Genomic DNA, 15,497 nt, shown 5'->3' with positions numbered 1-15,497 from the left:
GAGTGAGCTTTGGAAAGATCCGGGCTTTCATTCCGGTTTGGATTCTTTAGGAGCAAAATGGGCAGGTGGGAGCCACGTGCTGTGCCTGCGCAGGTGCTGGTTATTACTTTCATTTCAGTGGAACCTTGCACAACGTTGCACTCATATTCAGTGAGTGTCTTCATCTTCTCGCTTGGAATTGAGAGACCACATCCCCTCGTGTACCAGGGGTGATTAAGAGCAGTGCTCCGGCAGGAAAAGCCAGTGTAGGGAATTGTAATTGGCATTTTCCCATTACCTGTGTCCAAGCCCTTTCCCGTTGCTTCAGACACCAGCAGAGCTCTTTCCTCCACTGCTGCTCAGAGCTGCCTTTACTCATCCCATTGGAACTCCTGTTCTGCTCTTGAGCTGCTGCAGGTAATCCCACCCATGCAGGAGTCCCCTGAGGTGAGTTCAGCTCTTGAGCAGGAGCTCCAGGGTTCCTGTGGCTAAAGGCAGAAAGAGTGCAAGGAAGTGAAAAGCATCCCTCCATGAAGGGATTTAGGCCTTTATTGCCCAGATTTGTCTGCGAGGCTCTGTAGGAACCTGAGCAGCAGCTTTAGGCCTGTGTCTGGTTAAGTGCCCCCAGTGGAGGGGTTTGGAGGAAGGGCTGAAGTCTGAACCTTCCTGTTCATGGGCTTTTCCTGATCAGCATCGGCTGCTGAATTGTACTAGAATAACCCTGGCAGGGCACCTGCTCATAGTGCCCCTGCCTGGTTTGCATTGAAGGGACCTTAAAGCTCCTCCAGCCCCAACCCCTGCCCCGGGCAGGGACCCCTTCCACTGGAGCAGCTTGCTCCAAGCCCCTGTGTCCAACCTGGCCTTGAGCACTGCCAGGGATGGGGCAGCCACAGCTTCTCTGGGCACCCTGTGCCAGCGCCTCAGCACCCTCACAGGGAAGAGCTTCTGCCTAAGAGCTCAGCTCAGTCTCCCCTCGGGCAGGTTCAAGCCATACCCCTCGGCCTGGAGCTGCTCGAAGGACTCCAGGCACAGTGTGGTTTACATCAGGAAGGTGAGCGCTGGCACTGAGGCTCCCAAGCCCAATTGCCCTTCACCCACCAGCTTGGGATCCCAGCAGCACCGGTGGCCATGACAATCATCCTTTGGGATTCCTCCCCACAACAGGGAGACCTTCTTTAGTATCTCCAGATCTTCCCTTAGCATCTCCTCTTGTTCTCCCATCACATCCAGGAGGTGGGAAAGCTTTTGCACAGGAAACATGAGACACTTTCCATCCAGGGTCAGCATTTCCTGCCTTTTCCTTGGCTAAGCCAAGCTGGAACAAGGTAGTTGCTGGGGTTGACCTCACTGGAGCACTTGGGAGGATTGGGGATGTTATCCCTGTGTGTGGCACAAGGAAGCTGTGGAATCCTTGGCCCTGACAACCATCTGCTGGGATGACTCTTGGGTTTCTACTTCCCATTCCCATTTCTCTTCATGTCACTATTACATTGGCATTTCCGCAGCTGAGGAATGCTCCTGGAGGGTTGTGCTGGCGTGAGGGTAAGCACAGTCAAACCTTGGCAGGGTTTAGGGGTTGGCAAAGCAGTAACAGCACCCAGGCTGGCACGGAGCTGGCTCTGAACCTGACGGGGATCCCTGGAGCGTTGCTCTGGGTGGAATTGTGTCCTACAGAAAGGGGATTTCCTACAAGAGCGTTTCCAAGAGGTTATATTCGAACTATTTATAGAGGGCCAGGGTCCCTGGTGCAGCTCAGGAGGCCCCACTGCGGTGTAAAGGGGGTGTAAAGCCTCAGCATCAGTACCTGTAAGCAGGGACCTGCTGTGCTCGGCCCTGCACAGCAGCGAGTTAAATCCTGAACGTGGCCGCTGGTACCCGACATTCCTGTCCGCTCCGTGTGGCACCAGGGTCCCACCTCAGCCCTGCTGCGGATGCCACGCTGCAGGCCTGGTGCTGGGCAATGGGGATAGAGCTCGTCCCAGCCCGCTGGGTATCGGGGCGGGATTGTCGGAGCTCAGCTTTGGCGTTGGGAAACACGCCTGGAAAACAGGGACGCTTTGGGACTGTTCCAGCTTCCCACCACAGGCAGGTCAGGGGGGTGACGGGGATCTGAAGGGAAGCCTCGCACACAGCAGCTCGTACCTGGTGCTTTACATCAGGCTCTACTTTGGATTCTCCAGGAAGGACGATCGCTCAGCGCTTACATCCATGGTTTTCACTTTATTCGTGTACGGATTCACACAGAACGGTTTATTCCTGCGAAGGCCATCTCAGTCACACACTGTCATGGTACAGAGGGGATACAGCAGTGGCAGCTCGTCGTTTACAGTGTCACAATTCACCACGGGTACGCCGGAGGACGGACATGCTGTAGCCTACTCACACGGAACTAATGGTCGTAGTTTAACGCTGTTCCTCGTAACGGGCCCCGCAAGCCCTGGGTTCTGGTCAGCCACAGCTCAGCCCAACCGTGCAGAATCCTGACAGAGGGAAAAGGGAACACAAAAAGGTGGGGAAGCCTCAGGTCTCTGACACGGGGAATGTAGGAACGTAACTAAGCCGCCTGCCTGCACTTCCCTCGGCAGGGCTCAGGCAGGACACAGCCATCGCCATGTGCCTGATCCCAGCAAAGTGACCCAACAAGGCAGGAAAAGCAAGGAAATGAGCTACAAACGGTTCCAACCCATCCTTCCACCCCAGGTGGGTGCAGCAGCTTTGGGTCTGCCTCTGCTTAAGCCCATGGCAGGGATAAAGTGCAGCCTGAATAGGACTAAACCGCTCGGCCCGATGCACCAGCCTGTGTCTGCTCATAAACAGCCAGGTTAAAACGGACTGGACAGGAGCACAAACGCTGGCGCCAGAGCCCATGGCTGCAGGGAGGGAATCGAGGGCAGAGCCGACCCCAGGCAGCAGCGCTGCGACTGCAGCAACAGCCACGCAGGAGGCCCCGCTCCAAGAGCGGTTGTGCCAAAGCAGGCGCTTCCTGATCCGCTCTTTGCCATCAGTGGCAGAGCTGAAAACCCCTTCACTGCAGCCAGGGAGAGGCTCACAAACCGCACAAGCTCCTGAGCCAGCCTCCATGCACAGGCCTGCAATGGGCCTGGGTTACAGCCACACCTCTAAAATTCCTATGGGAATGCCACACATGGCTACACCTTTCCCAGCCGTCAGCCAGAGAGCTCAGCCAAGGTCTGCGTGTACCACCAAACCTCAGTGCCTTTGCAGCGGCAAGGAGGAGGCGGCATGGCCGATGGCGGAGAGGCTGCGGGCTCCACGTGCCCGTACAACCTGCGGCAGCGGCAGGTCGGGTAAACGGACAGTTGGAACAAGGGATTCCTTCTGCGGATGGCAGGATGGGCTGCGCCACGAAATGAAGTGGAGAAACAGATCCAAGGACGTCTAGAACCTCAATGCCACGACTTGGACCCCAGAATACAACGTACACTGGGTCTCCTCCCCAGCGTGTCCTGCCTCCAGCGCACGTGTATCTATGGGATGGATGCCACGCGTGCACGCGGGATGGGAGAGCCGCGAAGCCTTTCACTAGAGCACGGTTATAAAAGCTCCTTTAAAAAACACCCCAAGCTCCCCGAGTGCAGCTCAGGGAAGGTCCCCTCGGCACAGAAACAGCGACACCAGAGCAGAGCAGAAGCGAGGGCTTGTACTGAGCTGCACGAGGTATTTACACGCCGGACTCGAGGGCACCGAGCGGGGACGGGGGCCCCGAGGAGGGGGCTCAGCCCCAAGCGCTGCCTCCGCCTCGGGGACACGGAGCGGGACACTATGGGACACGCGGGGTGAGACACGGAACGAAGCCAGAGGTGGTGGCACGGGGCCGGGGCCACCGCAGCGGCGGGACCGGAGCTGCTTCACTTGAGGTCCCCGTCCCCTTCCCCCTGGATGGATTTCTTGATGCGCAGCAGCATGGTCGTGAGCCACTGGTCCAGGCGCGAGATGGAATCGAACTCCTTCACCTGCGGGGACAGGAGCGAAAGTGAGAGCCGGGGAAGAGGCACCGGGCAGGGCCTGAGCTGTGTGTCAGAACTGCTGCGTCCAGAGGGAAAGGGGGAAGAGAGGAGAAACAGGGAGGAAGAAGGGAGAGAGAAGAAAGGAGAAGGAGAGGAAAAGGAGAAAAAGGAGGAAAGGGAAAGGGAAAGAGAACAAGAAAGGGAAGGGAAGGACAATAAAACTAGAATAAAATTCAACATTATTGACATTAGAATAAACTTCAATTATTAAAATAACACAGACTCCAATGAATTGCAAATACGCTGAAATTTAAAATGCAACACAAGGAAGCCTCGATGAAAAATGAAGCATAAACCGTACCCCCTAAAACCGCGGCAAAAGGCAGCTCCAGAGCCCGCACCCTGCGCTACCCAAATACAAGGCAATGAGAGCCAGAAGCAGGAGCCGCCCAACGGCACCCGGAGCCCTTCAAGCTCTGCCGGGCAGGTTTGCAGCTCCCTGGGCTCTGGGACACGGAGCAGCAGCTTTGGAGCGTTAAGCACGGGGGCTGCGCAGGCTGGGGCGGCGCCGCCACCGATCCCATGGGATGCTCCATCAACCGCTGACGTTCCTGATGGTGTCCCCGTTGGCCTCGGCTCACTGACCCGACACCGAGCAGTGGGTGCCCCCCCCAAAAGATGAGGTTACACAGGGCCCAGCTGAGCACTCACCGCCTCGGTGTAGGCCTCGCAGTTCTGCTCCTCGTGGGCTTCCAGCAGTTTCTAGGGATAAAACCATGGAAAATGGGAAAATGCTCCATGGCCACGGACAGCACCCAGGGGACCTCTGCACCTTCCCACCCGCAGCGGCACCTCCGTGACCTGCTCAGAGCACGGACACGGAGCAGCGTGGGGCTGGGCTGAAGGTTTAAGAGAGGTAAAGCAATGATCCTGCAGCTGCTTCCAGAGGTCTGGAATCAACCCCAGGCCAAGGAAGCCCGGTCTGCTCTCCCAGGCTGGAAAAACGGAGCACATAGAATCACAGAATAGGGTTGGAAAGGACCTCAAGATCATCCAGTTCCAACCCCCTGCCGTGGGCAGGGACACCTCACACTAAACCATCCAGGGCAAGGTGAGAAGGCACCAAGCAAAGGGCAGCAGCAAGAGGGGCTCCCACCTTACTCCCACTTTACTCTCCCTTTATCCCGGCTTTACTCACTTTCAAGAGCTTGCATTCCCGGGAGTCCGTGAACGCTGGGAACATCTCCTCGTACTTCTCAAGCGCAAGCTGGAAGAGAGCAGCCAACCCTCAACACCTCCCATCCAGCCGCTCGCTTTCCACTTCAGCTTCTGCCTGCCAGCCCTAAACGCTCCCAAGGAACGCAGCTCAACACCACGGCACTCGAAGCTTCCACCCATGCGACAGCCGCACCCCCCTGCACGCACAGGGATGCGCCCCAGCCGGCCCAGGCTGCTGGACCGGGATGCAGGAGGCTGGGATAACGCCTGCAGCCCACTGACCTTCGCGTTGAGCTCGTCCACGATGAAGTGGCACAGGGCAGCTTTGAAGAAGTACTCCTTGGCGCTGTACTTGAGCAAAGGGTTGTCCATCGTGTTGGTCCCCACCTGGCCCAGGGAGAGGTGGGGAAGGAAACCTCGTCATGAAGAACTCAGTGAAGAGCAGGAGGGATGGTCAAGGTTACACCAAGTGCCGATAATCACAGAATCACAGAATAGTCAGGGTTGGAAAGGACCTCAAGATCATCCAGTTCCAACCCCCCTGCCATGGGCAGGGACACCTCACACTAAACCATGGCACCCAAGGCTCTGTCCAGCCTGGCCTTGAACACTGCCAGGGATGGAGCACTCACAACCTCCCTGGGCAACCCATTCCAGTGCCTCACCACCCTAACAGGAAAGAATTTCCTCCTTAGATCCAATCTAAACTTCCCCTGTTTCAGTCTGAACCCATCACCCCTTGTCCTGTCACTGCAGTCCCTGATGAAGAGTCCCTCCCCAGCACCCCTATAGGCCCCATTCAGACACTGGAAGCTGCTCTGAGGTCTCCACGCAGCTTCTCTTCTCCAGGCTGAGCAGTCCCAACTTCCTCAGCCTAAATAATGATGGGGGAAAGCACCAGTGTCCGTAGAAGAAGCTGTTGGAGAGCCAGAGATTTACAGCTAATCCCAAGTGGGGTCAAAGCCCCCATTCAGGGTCCCATGCAGGGATCCTGGGACACAGCAACTCTTGGAAGCAAAGGAGCAAACAGTGTCCTGCCAAGGCACCATCAGCCCTGCAGTGCCATCAGCAGCTCCTGGGCCACGGAACACTGAGACCGACCCTGACCCATTGTCCTTGGCAGCGAGAGCTCTCCCCAGGGATGCAGCACGGCCTCACCTGCTCGTAGATCTCGATGGCCTTCTGGTACTGCTCCAGCTGCGCGGCGTAGGCAGCCACCTTCAGCAGACACTTGTTGGCCGAGCTGCAATCGACAGCCTCGAGTGAGGAACCGTGGCCTGGGGAGGAAGCAACCCATGCCCCGGCACCCCCGGCCGCCTCCTGTAGCAGCTGATTTGTCAAGTGGGACCCAAAGCTGCCCATCAGGGGCGTTTACTGCCAACAAGGAGACGGAATGGCAGCAGGATGTGAGCATCCCACCAAGGGGTTTGGAAGTGTGCAAGGAGTGGGACAAACCCCCCTCTCCCACCCTCCCTGCTCAGACCCTCTGTGAAGGCCACTTGCCTGTTGGACTCCTCTCCCTTGTAGTAGTCAGCAGCCTGCTCGTAGTGTGCAATGGCCTGGGGACACAAACACCTCAGTGTGACTCCCGAAGCGTGAGGTTTGCCACCATAGAATCACAGAATAGTCAGGGTTGGAAAGGACCTCAAGATCATCCAGTTCCACCCCCCTGCCATGGGCAGGGACACCTCACACTAAACCATCCCACCCAAGGCTTCATCCAACCTGGCCTTGAACACTGCCAGGGATGGAGCACTCACAACCTCCCTGGGCAACCCATTCCAGTGCCTCACCACCCTCACAGGAAAGAATTTCCTCCTTAGATCCAATCTAAAAATTGGATTACCATAGAATAAACCAGTCAAGAGCAAGGCTTCAGTGGGCTGCACGTGGGGGGGCATTAACAGAGAGGTGGGGGGGATCCAGTGGAGCTCAGGAAGAAAAGGATTGTCTGGAAGCCATGAATCGTTCTTTGGCCTCTGTGATCTGCAGCCAGCTGCGAGGCTGCAGGATCCCTGCTCAGGGGCCCTGGTTATGGGCACCAACAGCAGCTTCCTTGGGGGGCATCCAGAAATAGCTGTGAACCTACAGGGAACCTGGAGAGGGGCTTGGGACAAGGGCCTGGAGGGACAGGCCAAGGGGAATGGCTTGAACCTGCCCGAGGGGAGACTGAGCTGAGCTCTGAGGCAGAAGCTCTGGATGCTGGATGGACTTTAAGGTCCCTTCAGCCCCAACCGGTCCGGGGTTCTGTGGAACCTTCCCCCCAGTTTCCCCAGCCACGATCCCCGCTCCTGGGCCGTTTCCCTCTCACCTTCTCAATGTCCACCAGCTCAGCCTCGTAGATCTCGGCGATGGTGATGTGGTGCTTGGCCGCGATGGTGAAGCGGCCCTGGGGAAGCAGAGGGTGCACGTGAGGAGGGCCCCCCCCCTCCAGCGCACGGCACGTCCCGACCTGCACCTCGCACCCACCAGAGCTGCCAGGCAGCCTCTTACCATGTCGGTGTAGATATCAATAGCTGCATTTAAGCAGTTGATGGCCTCTGCAGCATGAGTGGTCGGGAGAAAGAGGAGAGTCAGGCAGCAGGTCAGAGCTCCAGCCCGCCCCAGCACCTGAGCCCGCGACACCAAACCACCCCCCAGCTCCTCAGGCAGGGATCTCCTCACTTTATGTGTCCCTGGAAGGACCCATTCCAACCCTGAGCTTCCGGATCTGTGCATCTCATCCCGCTTCACCCTGCACAGCATCCCCTCCCTCCCGCCCCGCCTCAAAGGGAACAGTCGGCAGTGAGGGTAAGTAGAACACAACCCCCTTTCACCCTGGCTCCGTCCCCCTGCGCCCTCCAACAGAGCAGAAAGCAAAGCCCCATCTCCGGACACGCAGGGGCTGCCATTCCCCCGCCATTCCCTTGGGAATTGGGGTGCTTCACAATTACCCACTGGCATTATCAGCCTGAGCGAGCTTCCCCAGCTCCTGGGACGGGAAGCGTGGGCAATAGGGGAGGCTGCCTGCTCTGCTTCCATACACTCGGCTGGGGAAGGAACGGGAGGTGCTCCTGGAAACCACAGCCCTGCTCTTCACTACCAGATCCGAAGGACCCAGATCCTTTACCCTTATCCCATCACAACCAGATCCAAAGGATCCAGACCTTTATCCTCATCCCATCAAAATCACATCCAAAGAATCCAGATCCTTTATCCTTATCCCATCACAACCAGATCCAAAGGATCCAGATCTTTATCCTCATCCCATCAGAATCACATCCAAAGAATCCAGATCCTTTATCCCATCACAACCAGATCCAAAGGATCCAGACCTTTATCCTCATCCCATCAAAATCACATCCAAAGAATCCAGATCCTTTATCCTTATCCCATCACAACCAGATCCAAAGAATCCAGACCTTTATCCTCATCCCATCAAAATCACATCTAAGGAATCCAGATCCTTTATCCCATCACAACCAGATCCAAAGGATCCAGATCTTTATCCTCATCCCATCAAAATCACATCCAAAGAATCCAGATCCTTTATCCTTATCCCATCACAACCAGATCCAAAGAATCCAGACCTTTATCCTCATCCCATCAAAATCACATCTAAGGAATCCAGATCCTTTATCCTTATCCCATCACAACCAGATCCAAAGGATCCAGATCTTTATCCTCATCCCATCAAAATCACATCTAAAGAATCCAGATCCTTTATCCTTATCCCATCACAACCAGATCCAAAGGATCCAGATCTTTATCCTCATCCCATCAAAATCACATCCAAAGAATCCAGATCCTTTATCCTTATCCCATCACAACCAGATCCAAAGGATCCAGACCTTTATCCTCATCCCATCAAAATCACATCCAAAGAATCCAGAGCCTTTATCCTTATCCCATCACAACCAGATCCAAAAGATCCAGATCTTTATCCTCATCCCATCAAAATCACATCCAAAGAATCCAGAGCCTTTATCCTTATCCCATCACAACCAGATCCAAAAGATCCAGATCTTTATCCTCATCCCATCAAAATCACATCCAAAGAATCCAGATCCTTTATCCTTATCCCATCACAACCAGATCCAAAGGATCCACATCTTTATCCTCATCCCATCAAAATCACATCCAAAGAATCCAGAGCCTTTATCCTTATCCCATCACAACCAGATCCAAAGGATCCAGATCTTTATCCTCATCCCATCAAAGCTCAGTCCAGTTTCCTCCCACCTCTCCTCTGCCCCAGGAACGGGGCTGCAGATCCCAGCGTGACCCAGCCCTCAGACCTGCCCAAGGACTTCTCCGAAGCCAAGCTCGCCGGGGAAGGAAGGTGCTGAGGAGCAGCGCTTCACGCCCCTGCAGCGCACCAGAGCTCAGCAGAGGCTCTGGCACAGCCAAAGCACCAGCGATCACCAAGAGGAGGTGACACCTCTCCAGGAACCAGCCCCGCACGGTGATGCCCATGAGCCTCCATCATTCAGGACCCTATTCCAGAGCAGGCAGGAGGCACCCATGGCTGTTGGGTATCCCGCAGCCAGGCTGCAGCCCCAGCAGTGCTGGTGATAACCAAAAGCCCCCGTGTGCCACCTCCTCCTCCCTGAGCAGCTTCCCAAGGGAACATCCCGGCGTCCCTCTCCTTACCTTGTGGATCTGCCTTCTTGTAGGCGTTCCCGGCGTCCACGAAGCTGGTGGCCGAGTCGTGCTTGCTCTGCAGCTGCATGTGCAGCTTGGCCGCCTGGCAGAAGGCGTTCCCTGCCGCTGCGAGGGGCACACACGGACACATGGAGCAGGATCATGCAGGATCGCCTCCCACCACCCAGAGAGATGCAGCAGCCCCAGACTGTGTCCAGGCACCACTCATTGTGCTCCTGCACCCAATGGGGTGAGCAGGGAGCATCCCACACTCATCCTTGCAATGAGCATCGTCTACTGGATCAGGAAGGGGATCCCTTGGATCTCGAACCCATCAGGTTTGATGTCCCACCCCAAGAAGGTATTTCCTTGAGGAGCAATCCCAGGGCAGCACCTCTTTGGTGGGCTCCAGCGCAAGAGGAGGGGTAGGTGTCATTATGAAGCAGTAACCACGACCCTCTCTGAACAGGAGCCACAAGCAGGTCACCCCCTGCACCCACACTCCCTGCATAACTCATGGGGGGAGCCGGGCACAGCGGAGGAGCCGCGTCCCCATGGAAACGGGCCGGGATGCAGAGCTCCAGCGCAGTGATTCACGGAAGGATGCTCAGGCGCTGGCGGGTCACCCGCTGCCCCCGGCCCCCCCACACTCACCGCTCCAGTTCTTGGCGATCTTGAACATGTTGGCAGCCCTGGTGTACATCTCGCAGGCCTCCTCCACCCGCGTGTTGCCCCTGAAAGGCACCAGAGGGACTGAGCTGAAACAGCCCCAGGAGACCTGGAGAGGGGCTTGGGACAAGGGGAATGGCTTGAACCTGCCCGAGGGGAGCCTGAGCTGAGCTCTTAGGCAGAAGCTCTTCCCTGTGAGGGTGCTGAGGCGCTGGCACAGGGTGCCCAGAGAAGCTGTGGCTGCCCCATCCCTGGCAGTGCTCAAGGCCAGGTTGGACACAGGGGCTTGGAGCAAGCTGCTCCAGTGGAAGGGGTCCCTGCCCGGGGCAGGGGTTGGGACCGGAGGAGCTTTCAGGTCCCCTCAACCCAAACCAGGCTGGGGTTGTATGATTAAAGGTCTCCAGCCCAAAGGGTCTGTGGTTCCAGAGCTGCCCCCTGTCTGTGTCCAGGCACCACTCATTGTGCCTGCCCCAATGGGGCTAAGAAGGGACACCCCACACGCTCACCCTTGCAGCGAGCATCACCCACCGCGTCAGCCGAGGGACGCCCTGGATCTCGAGCCCGTCAGGGTCGATGTGACCCCTGTGAGGCCAGCACTGCCGCACAGCTCGCGCTGGCCCCGCAGGGGCCACAGGCGGGAGGTGACAGGGTTTAGCACTGATACCTGCCCCCGTGCCTCCCCCCGGCACAGCCCTGGCACAGCACCAAGCACAGGCGGGTTCTTGGCCCGCTCCTCGCCCTTGACAGCGCCTTGTGCATGAGGCAGCACCCGAGGCAGCGGCCGGAGGTGATGCTACAGAGCCAGAGGCAGGCAGGGCCGGGGCAGTGCAGCCCCTCCGTCCCAAATCCAACCCTTGGGGCAGCGGATGGAGCTCTCCAGGAAATCACCCAGTGCCCATGATCCTTCTCGGAGCCACCCACGGGCCTGGACACCCCCATTCCCATGGCAAGAGGCCGGCAGCAAAGCCCTCCAGCACCTTTCCTACCATTTCATGGCTCTTTTATCTATTTTTAGCCCAAGAAAATGAGGAATTTGCCTCTCGCAATCTCCTGCCGGTTCCTTCCGAGGGGGTTGAGGCAATTGCCCGCCTGGATTACGCCCGGAGCAGCCTCTGCCTGATTAATCTGCCAGAGGCCAGCGAGGAATTCCTGTCTGTAAGCCCTGCTGCCGAGCTGCGGGCACTGGATTTTTCCAGGCTCCTCTTTGGATTCATCCCGGCCTCCGGGGGAGCATCGCTCCAGAGATGCTCTTTGCTTAGCACCAAAAAAAAGCAGGATTGGGGTGGCCAGAACTGCCGGTTTTTCCCAACCCCCTGAGGAGCAGCTGCTGCAGCACCAGGAATGGCTGCTCTGGAACAGGAAATTCCAGGATCAAGGAAGATTTGGTATTTTGAGGGTATCACACACACACACACACACACCCTCAACAGCCCCATCCCTGCGGGGGTCTCTGTGCCCCACACCATGGGCTTGGTGCTGCTGAAAAACACGGATCCAATGGACTGAAATCCTCCATCAGCCCCTGATCCTGGATCAACCCCTCTCGGGAGCTGCAAAAGGCCTCAATGAGGATGGGGGGGCTCCGAGCAGAGCCCTGGGGAGCCGCTGCCCGCGGGGACCCCCGGACCAGGGGGGCGAAGCCACCCCATGGCCGGTGCCGCCGCGGCACAGAGAGGGATAAAGCCGGGATAAAGCCGGGATGAGCGCAGCCGCCATAGGGCAGGACGTGGGGACACCCCCCCCCCCGGCGGGTCCGACACGGGGGGGCACACACACACCCCCCACACCCCCCCCCGCAGGCTGCAGGGGCCCATGGGGCTCATCACACTGCTGCGTCCCTGTTGCACCGGGGGCAATGGGGGCTGTGTGCGCGTCCCCCGCACCCCCACACGGGCACGCCTGGGGGGGGGGGGGGGGCCGCTTGTGCAAGCCCCCCCCCTGCGCACCCCCATTACGCAACCTCCCGCCCGGCCCCGCTCACCCGAAGAGCCCCCGCAGGAAGGAGTGCGAGCCCTTCACCCGCTTCTCGGCCTCGGCCATGAGCTGCACGGCCTCCCGCTCCTTGCCCGTGCTGTCCATCGCGCCGGGCTCCGGCCTGCGCCTGCCGCCGCCTTCCTCCTCCTCCTCCTCCTCCTCCTCCGCCTCCCTCCGCCGGCGCCGCACCGCGGGCACGGGCACGGGCACGGGCACGGGCAGGCGGCGGCGCGCACGGGTGCGTCACGCACGGCGCGGGGCTGGGGCTGGGGCCGGGCCGCCCGCTCGGTGCGGGCTGCGCTGCACCGGGCACACGGAGCACGAGGTCCGGCACCCGCCGCACCGGGCGCGGTGCATGCAATGCACGCGCGTGCACGCGATCCGGGTGCGCCGTGCACGGTGCATGCAATGCACGCGCGTGCACGCGATCCGGGTGCGCCATGCACGGTGCATGCAATGCATGCAGGTGCACCATGCAATGCATGCAGTGTGTTCATGTGTACAGGATCCAGGTGCACCATGCATGGTGCATGCAATGCATGAGGGTACGCCATGCAATGCATGCGGTGTGTACGTGTGCACATGATCCAGGTGCACGGTGCATGCAATGCACGCGTGTGCACATGATCCGGGTGCACCATGCACGGTACATGTGGTGTGTACGTGTGCACATGATCCATGTGCATGGTGCATGCAATGCATGTGTGTGCATGTGATCTGCGTGCACCATGCATGGTACATGGGGTGCGTGTGTGTGCACATGATCCATGTGCGTGGTGCATGGTACATGCGGTGTGTACATGTGCACATGATCTGTGTGCACGGTGCACGCTGCACATTCCATGTTGCACGTTGCACAGTGCATGATACATGTACCATGCATGCTGCACCACACGTTGCACAACACATGGTACACACTGCACATTGCTCATTGCATGTTGCACATTGCATGGTACCCACTGCACATTGTGCGGTGCATGTTCCATGATGCACGATGCACAAGGCATGATACAAACTGCACACTGCATGTTGCACATTGCATGGTACCCACTCCACACATTGCACAGTGCGTGTTCTATGATGCACAAGGCATGACACACACTGCACAAGGCATGATACACACTGCACACTGCATGTTGCACGTTGCATGGTACCCACTGCACACATTGCACAGCGCGTGTTCCATGATGCACAAGGCATGATGCACACTGCACATTGCATGTTGCACATTGCATGGTACCCACTGCACATTGTGCAGTGCATGTTCCATGATGCACAAGGCACGACACACACTGCACAAGGCATGATACACACTGCAACACTGCACACTGCATGTTGCACGGTACCCACTCCACACATTGCACAGTGCGTGTTCCATGATGCACAAGGCATGACGCACACTGCACAAGGCATGATACACACTGCACATTGCATGTTGCACATTGCATGGTACCCACTGCACATTGTGCAGGGCATGTTCCATGATGCACAAGGCACGACACACACTGCACAAGGCATGATACACACTGCACATTGCATGATACACACTGCACATTGCATGTTGCACGTTGCATGGTACCCACTGCACACGTTGCACAGTGTGTGTTCCATGATGCACAAGGCATGATACACACTGCACATTGCATGTGCACGATGCACATTGCATGTTGCACACTATATGCTGCATGTCACACGATGCACATTGCATGTGCACAGCGCACGCTGTACACTACACATGTTGCACGTTACACAATACATGATGCACGCTGCACAATATATGTGCATGCCGCAGACCGTGCAGTGCATGCTGCAGTGACACTGCACACTACATGTCGTAGGATACACGCTGCGCACTGCCCATGGCATGTGCAGAGTGCACAGCGCACCTTGCTCATTGCACAATGCACGACACGTTGCAGGATTCACCCCCCACAGACCCCCAGTCCTCCGACCCGCACCCAGCCCCACCGCAGGGGGAGCAGGGCAGGCTCTCCGGGCAGGGCTCTCTCCTCCAGCGCTCCGGCACCCTGCCAGCAGCACCAGCGGCATCACCCACACTGGATGCACCGTCTGAGGCGCTGTGAAGGGCTGGATGCTCTCTGGGGCTTCTTTAGCGCTCTGGGAGCTGGCAGGAACTCCTCTGAAGCACCTTCAGCAGAGCAGCCCCGCACACACGCACCTACGGCCGGGGTCCATCCGCTTCAGCACCCTCACAGCGAGCAGGAGGGTGAAACCCGTGCAGCTGCACTGCCCCAAGGCAGCAGTGACCCCTCACATCGCTGAGGTCACCTCTAAGGGTCGATTCAGCCCCGACCTCCCTGGAAGCGTAGGGAAGGAGCCACGGCCGGGATGGGAGCGCTTCAGCTGTGAGGGTACGGGAGCAGGGTCCGGCTCCAGCCCTGCCGTGGGCAGACACCCGTGAGCCACCGGCGTTGTGAGGGTGCTGAGGCGCTGGCACAGGGTGCCCAGAGAAGCTGTGGCTGCCCCATCCCTGGCAGTGCTCAAGGCCAGGTTGGACACAGGGGCTTGGAGCAAGCTGCTCCAGTGGAAGGGGTCCCTGCCCGTGGGGCTGAAGGAGCTTTGAGGTCCCTTCAACCCCAACCAGGCCGGGTTCTGTGGCTGCCAATGCTCGGACCCCAGTGCGGCTCAACCCGTGCCGCGGCACAGCGAAGGCGCTCACCCATTTCCTCCTCCGGCCTTCGCCTCCGCCGCTCCCCGGGCTCCCGCAGGGCTGATTCCGCCGCCGCGCTGCGGTTCAGGCTCCGGGCAGGGGCCGCTGCTCCTGGAGGCCGCGCTCCGCTCGAAGGGCCGGGGCGCAGAGGGCAGGGCAGGAACGCGTGCTCCCTACCCCGCGTCCTGCCCCTGCCAAGCTCGGCTGCGGAACCTCACACGGGAGGAGAACGGAGCTTGGGGGGGGACGCAAAGGCTGAAATCAGCCCCCTCTGACCCACAGGTCTGCTCCTTCTGACCCACAGATCCGCCCCTTCTGACCCACAGATCCGCTCCTTCTGACCCACAGATCCCCCCCATCTGACCCACAGATCCCCCCCTTCTGACCCACAGATC

The 15,497-nt window shown here is 58.4% G+C and overlaps 1 protein-coding gene across 3 annotated transcripts; it reads right to left on the bottom strand.

The window, feature by feature from the left end:
* Positions 1–2,179: 2,179 nt before the first annotated feature.
* NAPB (NSF attachment protein beta) lies at positions 2,180–15,288 on the bottom strand. 3 transcript variants are annotated; one of them, XM_065682566.1, is made up of 11 exons: positions 15,112–15,288; positions 10,443–10,522; positions 9,798–9,914; positions 7,659–7,705; positions 7,477–7,554; positions 6,669–6,724; positions 6,324–6,408; positions 5,448–5,552; positions 5,146–5,214; positions 4,659–4,709; positions 2,180–3,953 (listed from the first exon to the last, which is right to left on the bottom strand). In XM_065682566.1, the coding sequence occupies exons 2-11, from the start codon at positions 10,489–10,491 to the stop codon at positions 3,849–3,851; spliced, it is 762 nt and encodes a 253-aa protein (XP_065538638.1). In that variant the 5' UTR covers positions 10,492–10,522; positions 15,112–15,288; the 3' UTR covers positions 2,180–3,848. The 3 variants fall into 3 exon arrangements, 2 of the variants coding, with proteins under 2 accessions (XP_065538638.1, XP_065538637.1); XM_065682565.1 differs by lacking the exon at positions 15,112–15,288 and adding an exon at positions 12,439–12,569; XR_010613409.1 differs by lacking the exons at positions 2,180–3,953; positions 4,659–4,709; positions 5,146–5,214; positions 7,659–7,705; positions 15,112–15,288 and adding an exon at positions 12,439–12,875 and having other exon boundaries at positions 5,464–5,552.
* Positions 15,289–15,497: the final 209 nt, after the last annotated feature.

The sequence above is a fragment of the Lathamus discolor genome, chromosome 5, assembly GCF_037157495.1.
Source record: "Lathamus discolor isolate bLatDis1 chromosome 5, bLatDis1.hap1, whole genome shotgun sequence".
Lineage (NCBI taxonomy): Eukaryota > Metazoa > Chordata > Aves > Psittaciformes > Psittacidae > Lathamus > Lathamus discolor.
This window is presented reverse-complemented; position numbering and strand designations above follow the sequence as displayed.